This window comes from Amblyomma mixtum, chromosome 4 (genome assembly GCF_055824585.1).
Source record: "Amblyomma mixtum isolate Tamu chromosome 4, ASM5582458v1, whole genome shotgun sequence".
Lineage (NCBI taxonomy): Eukaryota > Metazoa > Arthropoda > Arachnida > Ixodida > Ixodidae > Amblyomma > Amblyomma mixtum.
In genome coordinates, this window is record NC_143015.1 from 138,934,544 (window position 1) to 138,944,148 (window position 9,605).

Consider the following 9,605-nt stretch of genomic DNA (forward strand, 5'->3'; position numbering starts at 1 on the left):
CTACAGAATGCCTCAGACACTCCTTTTGTCTCATGATATCCCACCCAGCTTGCTGAACTTCCAAGCCATTTGAAAGCAAGGAGAGCTTAACATCGAGGAAAGCTAAGGTGACGCGGACGCCGTCTTTTCTTGTTTGCAAAAAAAAAAAAAGTCCTCTTCTGATGTGTTTAGAACACGGCCGTTTCTACGTTCCTTACGAAGAACGGTCCTCGACTCCCATTTGTCATTAGTTGTTCTGCTGGTGTGGTTGTACTGTCGGGTGCAAAAGTGGTGTACACTTCCAGTTGCATGGCTCCTGGTTCTTGTGGCTCCATTCAGCGTTTACGTCAAACTGACGTGTCATGGGCCAAAATGAGCGCAGTGACATGCTTCTGGATGAAAACAGTGATCTCTTAGTCTATCTGGACAGTAGCCGCTGCTGGAAATTGGCACGGCAATCAGATCTAATCGAAGAGCTTGTGTTATGCACCACTTCTTCTCTCCACAGTGCATATTAATACATTAGCTTTAGAAGCATCATCACAGAACAAATTTGGCGTCGTAGTCTGTCATAAAGCTCGTAAAAAACCGGCGCGGCCCGCAGTAATGTCGTCCTTTGCTCGGCGATTTCACTGGTCCACAAAACCCTGACCAATGAGACACTTCCCAACCCCGATAGGCCGTTGGCATAGTAGAGGCCACTGGCTAATTTGAGACAGTAAATGAAACGTCACGTACGCCGTGAGCCAAGCACTCCGCTTGGCTCATGCCATACCAGCTTGTTAAAGCTCCATGTATTGCAAAGCAATGCGAGTTTAACAGCAAACGCAAGAAAAGCCAAAAAGCCACGGGGAACGTTACCGCTGCCTTCTGTCGTTAAGGAGAGTTGAAGATGTCCCCTTTCCTCGCCATCCATAATCCATTCTATATAGACAAACGCGAATCTATTGTGTTTAAACAAACTCCTCAAGGTGCAGTTGATTACAGTTAGGAGAGTGAAACTCATCAAAATATTCCTGAGCTGTATTATAGTGGTGCTCACACATGAGACCGAAACACGAAGGCTAACTCAAAGGTGTCGACCACTTGTATTCGACTTAGATTGAGGACAACGCAGCCATCTTGGAAAGAAGATGACAGGTTTGACGTTAAGATGCAGGAAGAAATCACATCTAAAGCAGGTCAGGGAAGAAACGATGTCCATGACATCCTAATCGACATCAAGAGGAAGAAATGGGCTGGTGCGAAGGCATGATAAGCGATGCTAGCTAAGGGCAGCGGACTGGATTCCAAGAGAAGGCAAGCTTTGCAGGGGGCGGCAGAAAGATAGGTAGTCGTTTGAGATTAGTAGTTTGTGCGGATACGGTGGCTGCAGCTGGCATAGGGCCGAGTTATTTGGTAAGATATGGAAGATCCTGATTTTTGCAGTGGGCTTTGTCAGGATGATGATCCAACAGAGTGAAGCCATGCGGCTAAAAACTCCTGCGGGTTTTTGAGAATCGTCCCAATTAAATAAAAAATTGACAGAGACAATTAAGACTGCTTAGGTAGGGGAATGCGAAACCGCTACTGTCCCTGGGTGCATTGTTTGCGCGTAACCTTTGAGCATGCGTTAAAATTCTTTTCTTTGTGTTTGCCTATTGGTAGCACGATGTGTCACACCACCGACACACAGGCGCTGTACGACGAACGGTTGCATCACAGTTTTGATACGAAAGTTTGGGAAGGCATGCAATGGAAGGTGCATATGTCGTTGGTTGGAATCCTTGTCGCAAGCTTGCCTCCAACGTGACTGGCACATGTAAGCGGTATGCACTGAGGAATTGTATGACACCAGCCGCAACGCTTTACAACCAATGGCTGCGCCAGAATTTTGAGTGCGAATGTCGGGAAAACTAGCGCCACATGGAGGTCGGCGAGGGAGGAGTATATAGAGATGAAGGGCATGGCATTGCTGCGGCCGTGTATCTGTTTTTTCAGCCAGTGTCCGTCCCGGCGGAGGCGGTTGTTGCGACGCGCGTCTTTACTCTCTCTCCTATCTGCACGTGGCAGCGGTGGTGGCTCGGCTTGACCCACTAGGCAGGCCCGTGCACTTTCCTTTTCATCCTTCTCTCAGTCGCAACCAACCAATGTATAGGATTGTTTTGGAGAGGCGGTGCTCAACTTGTTGTGTGCGTGATACGATGGCTTGATGCCTTCACTCTATTTTTCTTGCCCTCGCTGGGATTTTCTGTACCATCTGCGAGTAGCCTAACACATACACCGCCGAGTTTTCTCGTAATGGGGTTAGTAATGGTTTCGCATTAAAATTGATGCTTCTCCGAGTCTCAGGCCCTAAAGCCAGTTCGACGCAATTTTTTTAGATTTCCTACTTTCGACATTACATTGAATTGTATTTTTATTTTGCAACATGGTGTTAGGAAGAAAGCCAGGAAAAAAGTTGTGTAAACATCTTGAGAGGTCCCGAACTCCTCTGTACACAGCAGCATTGACGCTAGCGCTGCTGCCACGAAGGGCGCGCTTGATTAAAGAAAGCGACCACACCAGTAGGTGCATGCATGGACTCGATGCGCTGGTCAAGCTAAATGTGAAGGTTTGCAACTCACACGCTTTGGCTGCTTCCGGCACTTAACTGGCTTGCTCGTAAACCTGGGTAAATCTGTTGTCAACGAGCAAACTATCGCAGCTTGCCACAGCGATAATAAAATCAGATGGACGGAAGAGTTTTCAGCACACTATCGGAATTGGTAACTATGAAATGCATCCCTCCTTCGCAATAAAAGAGCTGCATTATCCGCTACATTATCCGCTGTAGCAATCCTGAAAAATAAATTATCCGCTCCACTGTTTTCATACATAGTGTGTATTACATCACAAAGAAGCGTTAACGTGGATAACATGCGGACGCGATCGTGCGCTATTAGAGCAAAACAGTGCATGGTACATTGCAACAACTCGACGGTCAAAACATGTCATAAAACTACCGAACACAAGAAACACTCAACTGAACACGTAGAACCCTAAGCAGCAATCGACGCATCGCTCCGTACGTATACTTAGTTCGCCACAGCACGAGAGATCTAGGTTTGGATATGGAGCCCACTCAGTGCCCATGGCCATGATTTGCCGGCAAATTAATGAAAGCGCTTTTTTGCGACTGGACTACATGCCTGAGTAACACAGGCATAGCCTGGCTGGAAAACATCGCCTCCTCTACTTCGTTGTTCAAGTACGCGTCGATATGTTCACGTCCGACGAGCCATCCGCTATCGGAGAGTTGATAAATGCACGAAGTCGGCTCCTAATTTTGATTAGGAACAACTAGGACTCTGATTCGTATCCTAATTTAAACGCAAATCTCCTCTAAAGCTTTGTGAAAAAAAACGCACAAAAAAACTGAAGCTGTGCACTGGTCGGCTTGCTGACACGATACCTCACGTGGCACTTGGTGTTATTAAAATTGCCCTGCAGTAGGCGTAGTCAGGTTGATAATGATGATGATGAAACTGAAACGTACCTTGTTCCCGCGAGCATCTTAGTATCCTCCCAGAGTGCACAGCGCGACGCAAAAATGCACAGCAATTCAAGTTTCAAACGAAGCGTAGCTGTTTTGACCCAACGCTGGGTCAAAACATGTTGGATTGGTTCCTTAACAAAACCAGTATGGCGGACCTAGTTCTCGGAATGCCAAGATATGGCGAAGCATATTTCGCATATCGTCTATTATGGCTGGACATCGAGTTTGGTCCAAATCGGCTAAGTTCAAATTTTGGAGGTGGCCCGGGCCAAATTTTGGAAATGACTCCGGCTAAATTCGGAGGTCGCCATCTTATCGGGCACGCTCAATTTTGGTTCGGCATCTGACGTTTAACTTAAGGCTGTTGCTAAGCGGCTCAAAGTCAAAGTTCCGCGAGATGAGAAATACGGATATCGTACTCACACAAGTTGCTCCTCTATATCAAACGCTAAAAGTGTGCAGGCAAAGAATACAAGAAGAGAGGCCAACACAGACTCATTGCCTTACCCGTTAGAGAACCTACACTGCCCATCACGCCATTCTGTTGTGCTCATATGATCAGAGCCAAACTTCCCACACTTCCGGTCCGTCATTCAAGAGAAAAAATATCAACTACAGTCGCGCTCCTAACCAAGCGGTCTATTATGTTCGGACGAATTTTCTGAGAATGTTTTTGTCCGAGAGTAAGCGGTAACTCGTAGATATTATGTGAGTGTGCTTGAATACTGTTTAACTCTGCCCACGAAAGGATTGCACGCTTAAACCGTTAAGCTCCTCAAACGCATTAGACACGGAAAAGTGGTCTCGTTTCTAGACATGCATCCTTCGAATGCATTTTATAGAAACTGGGAAAACTAAATATAAATATGACGAAGTCCTTTCCTGACTCAAGTATTAAAAAATCTTAACAATGTCCAAGGCCCTCCAGCAAGTGCAGGGTGCTCTGGCTACCCCTGACTCTCGTAGCAGAAGTACTGCTTAAAAGACAGCATCACTCCATGAGCATTTGGTACAGAGTCGTCCATATCTAGCTGGAACACGCGTTGCATGTATGTCCGTTGCATTTGTGAATCAAAGCGAAGCGGCAGACGACGACAAGCACCAGCTCTAGGTATCCCCTTTACCAAAAATAACCAAGCAACAGGTTTTCGCTTCCCAGCAGCACAACGGAGCCTTTAGCCACCCTTAAACACCGAAAGGTGCCAAAACGTGGGAACAAGGATTCACCTTGCTTTACACATATTCATAGCTTAAGGGCTGCCGTAAGTACTTCGATACGTGACTGTGAAACAAACCCCGTTCCCCGGTTACTTTTGGCAAAGACGCCTACGCCTGAGCCAGTTTGCTGTGATGCGTGGCCATGTTGGACTCACTGGCCATCCGAATAGCGCAGCCACACCTCTCGCGTGTTCAAGATAAAAGTGGAGTGCCCCGTGCCTCCATCGCATTCCATTCGTCCAATTCCAGGTCGATGTCCGCTTGCATACAGTGCACTCCTTATTCAGCTTTTATCTCCTATTCGCGTAGTTCGCATTACAATCAACGCATATCTCCGCAGGTTAACGTGACGCTATCCATGTCCCATAATTCGTCAAGTCAAAGGGACCCTCAGTGACACTTTGGCAACGTCGCCGTGCCAGTAAAGAAAAAAGTGAAAGCCATGGCATCAAGAACATGGCTGTCATGTCGAAAAAAAAAAAGGATACGTTAATTCAGATCGTCGGCAATTTGTTCCAGACAAGTACTTCCTCGTCTGTACACGCCCATAAAATTTCTTGCTCAACTCAAAAAGTGCCTCGAAGGCCCTTATCGCTGGCGACGGGCTTCTGTCGATTTCAGATAAAATTCGATTTGCAAAACAATACCCATTGTCGCCCTACAACGATACCAGCGTAAGGCACGTATGTGCTCAGAGCGGCCTTTCTTTGTTTTTGCAAATCTTTTTTTCCAGGAACGCAGCTTATTACGGCACTTGAATAACTCAGTCGTCGCGTCTGCTGCCTCAGCAGAACCGTTATCGCATCAGTGCAAATCGCTAATAGGGTTGTATTTAAGAGGAGAAAACGCTTGTCGTACTCACACCTCCTCCAGCGCAGGAGGACAGGAGCGAATATGAAGGTCCTCGTGGTCATAGCCACATTGGTCCTTTTTGCCCACTCCGGCTTCGGCGAAGAAGGTGAGCGTTCTTGAAACGATTCGGTTCTCCTGAAATCGTTCTCAGTTAGCGTAGCCAGATTATTTCTTCCGAAAGTGCTGGGAATTGGAACCCAGGACTTTCACACTGTGGGGCGAGCTCAGAACCTGTAGGTCACAAAACCGTTTTTTTTTTAACCATGGTTTTATAACACTGAAATATTGTTCCATCTGCATGAACTATTTATAAACCTTTTGAGAAACGGCCGCCGCGGTGGTTCAGTGGTTATGGTGCTCGCCTACTGACCCGAAAGACGCGGGTTCGATCCTGGCAGCGGCGGCGGAATTTCTTTCAACAGGATAGATAAGCGGGCGAGTTGGTGATACATTATGCAAAAAAACAGCGCGAACAAACGGGGACGAGACGAAGAATACACAGCGCTTGTTCCTGTGTATTCTTCGTCTCGTCCCCGTTTGTTCGCGCTGTTTTTTTTTTTGCATAAGGAATTTCTTCGGAGGAGAAATTCTGGAGGCCCGTGTACTGTGCGATGTCAGTGCACATTAAAGATCCCCAGGTGGTCGAAATTTCCGGAGCCCTTCACTACGGCGTCCCTCATAGCCTGAGTTGCTTTGGGACGTTAAACCCCATAAACCAACCAACCAACCTGTTAAGAAACGGCACGAAAGAGATCTCGAAAAGGCAGAGCAGCAGAGCACTAGACGGGAGGTGAGGGTGAGCATGCCACCAAAAGGGAGTGCCACTACGGTTTAAAGTCTGCCTGTCCATACACTGGCTTCAGATCAACTATCATTTGGCAGAAATGGGGTTTCGTCAAAATAACTGATTCACAGTGCCGGTACATCATGGTAAGTTTCCATAAGCTGTGTAGTCCAACTGCGAAAACATATAAAGCGGTTCATCAGCATATTGCACACCGGTGAGGTATCGTTTGGTGTGAGGTCAAATAAATTCGCTCTTTCGAGGTCTGTTGCAACACATCCCTGAACATAATTGTATCCTTACAATTGATTGAGCAGTGTTCAATTGTTTCAGTAACATCACAGAGCCGGCAGTTCACAAACGATACAAAAATGCTATTTTTCTAAAGCCAAGTCTTCCCGGGCAATGTTTCCATATGACATTAAACAGACTGCCAGATGCTACTTTTTCTGTGGCTAAGAAGAAACAGCTTACGCTTAGTATTTTTATCTCTGGCCGCCTTTTCGTTTTCTGCCTGCTTTCTCAACCTTTTCTTCATGGTTTACTGCAAGTTAATTTTCGTTTAATTATGCTCGTATATTCCTGATCAGTGATCATTTATCATGACTGCTAATTGATGCTCTCCGCTGACGGACATTGCCCTTCAAGCCCACATGTGGCTTCAACATGCCTGCATATGTTCGAAGGTTTTAGTTAATAAAAGCATTATTATTATTGTACAGCCTTTGTCAAAAGTTTGGAGCCCAGGGACTTTTCTTCTGAAGCACACTGTCTGGTTCGCAATGCATCTCCAGCGCTCCAAATTTCCTGAAGGTAAAAAGATTCTGGTACTGCCTCCTCCAATGGGTAGGACTTCCCAGAATGCTTCAGGAGTCCCACTACAAGGCTTAGAAGCAAACCCCCTGTGCTCTAAACTTTTGACAAAGACTGTACATCTCGTCTAAATTGAAAATAAATAACTGCGTTACAAATCTGCATATAATTTGAAGCTGAACTTTCTTAAGTTAGCGTTTTCTTACAAAGATCGTTTCCATGACATAACGGCATCTTGTCATCCTCCATTCCTAGATGACGCCACTCGTAATGGCCCTTAAAACTACGAACACAAGTTGGACCTCAAACATGATTTCTTATGTGGAATACAAACGCTGTTATTCTCTTTTTCCACAGACGAATTCGAAGCCAGGCCATTAGAAAATGCCCAGCTGATTCGTGAACTAAACTCAATCCCATGGGATCCCCGGCCCCGACCGTGGCCTCGACCTTGGCCTCAGCCCTGGCCTCAACCCTGGCCTCAACCCTGGCCTCAACCCATGCCTGAGCCATGGCCTCAGCCTTTCCCTCCTCGTCCTTGGCCTGAACCAATTGGCTTTGCACTCAGAGGTTGGTGGTTCAGTTGTAGATAGATAGATACAGAGAGAGGGGAAAGGCAGAGACGTTAACCGGAAAGGATTCCGGTTGGCTACCCTGCACAGGGGAAGGGAATGAGGGGATTAAAGAGGGAAGAGAGAAGGAACTGGAAACACAGTCACAATCTGTGAATCAAGGCCTTGTAAGCCTTGATGGCAGTCGATTGTTGTGGTCACGGACCGATGATCTTCACCTCTATGTGAGTGCCCTGTGTTTGTGATCAAAAGACATAAGCTGCGCTGTGCTCTGGTTCAGTTGCATGTGTCTATTATGTGTACCAGGAGGATATTGTGGCACTGAGCGAGAACACCAAGAGGCTGGACACATAGAAAGCAGCTGTAAAGAAGGCAAATAAGCGCACTGCCGTATAAAGACTGACAGAACTAAAAATTTTACGCTTGCTTCGGCGATTAGCTCTGGTCCTTGAACAGCCGTTAAATCAGGTTGTTGACGATTCGGGGACGACAGCCGTTGTCTAAAGGCAAGAAGGCCACCGTTATGCATGCGATAGCACCAGCCTTGAAGCCATGCAGTAGAGATTCAGTGACGTTTTTTCTTAATTATAACACGTGGCATAAGGCATAATTTGGGTGGCTGTATACTATAAACGTCCTGTAAATTATCCTCAGGCAAGAACCTGAGCAGGCTCTTTCACTAATTATAGCATATCAGCCACATGTAGATGCCTTGCGCCTTTTTGGTCGTAAGTCGCACTTTGGGTAACAGTCGTGTTTTCAGAGTTCTTGACCCTGCTTAACCTCACAGAAAATGGCAAACATACAGGCCTGCAGCTAGCGAGGAACACTATGAAAATCTGAGTCTGAAAATCGGAAAACTTTGAAAACCTGAGGAATCCAAAAATTCCAAAGGACTCCCAAAAATTTTGGACGTAGGCACACCCAGAAAATGAATTAAGGTTGTTTAGTGGAATTTAGTGGGTGGATTATCGTGGATTAGTGGGCTGGAATAAGTATAATCCCGTATGATAATCCAATACAAGTAACTCCAACATTCTACAAGGTGATCATTCATGCATACCAAAAAAGGGCAGTACAACAGGTTCCAAAAGGAGCTCTGGAATGAAAATTGGAAGAGAATCTTTTGACACTTTTCTTAGACACAATAGCAGGCAACCTAAATGATACAGCATTTTCCTCCTCAATAATGTCGTTAAGAAGGCCCGAAGTTTTTCATTCAGACCTTTGTGGCTTAAACATTGTCCTTACTTCAGGACAAGCGATAACGGTGGCGCCAACCGCCGAGCCAAGAAATAACGTGCATCGTAAACAGCTTCACTACAGGCTACTTCACCAATTAAAATCAAGCCATTGTATCACGGCTCAACTGTTTTTCCGTGAGTACAGTTTTAAGCGGCAAGTAGATATCAGGTTTTAGCTGTACCATGCCGAAAAGCTTTAACGAGAATGAGACAAGGGCACTCTGAGAACGTAGATATACTCGTTTTCTTTTAAAGTTAATGGCAGCTAGCAATGCTTCTTTTCGCAGTAAATGGAAAGAACATCAGAGGCTTTTTAACAATAACCGGAGGCACCAACCAGGCAATGTAGATATAGTACGCTCCCGCTTACTTGGGGCGAAACGGAAGCACTGATATTTCTGCTGAGTGCCTTTAATGACTTATTCGAGGCCTATTAGCTCAAGACACTAAAACGGACCGGCGGAACAAACTTGCGCTTTCGCAACACACGTTCTCTTCCCGCAGGTCATTCGGACACGAAGGGCGCCCGTGAAGAACAGAAGACAAGGCAACGCCGCTCCATTCTTCCTTGGCCCAAACCCTGGCCCAGACCCTTCCCCAACCCTTTTCCCAGGCCGTGGGCTTAG

General features: G+C 46.2%; 1 protein-coding gene across 1 annotated transcript; it reads left to right on the plus strand.

The window, feature by feature from the left end:
* Window positions 1-5,545: 5,545 nt before the first annotated feature.
* On the plus strand, window positions 5,546-9,605 carry LOC149348454 (uncharacterized). Its single transcript, XM_089588108.1, has 3 exons — window positions 5,546-5,672; window positions 7,521-7,733; window positions 9,484-9,605. The coding sequence occupies exons 1-3, from the start codon at window positions 5,609-5,611 to the stop codon at window positions 9,603-9,605; spliced, it is 399 nt and encodes a 132-aa protein (XP_089444234.1). The 5' UTR covers window positions 5,546-5,608.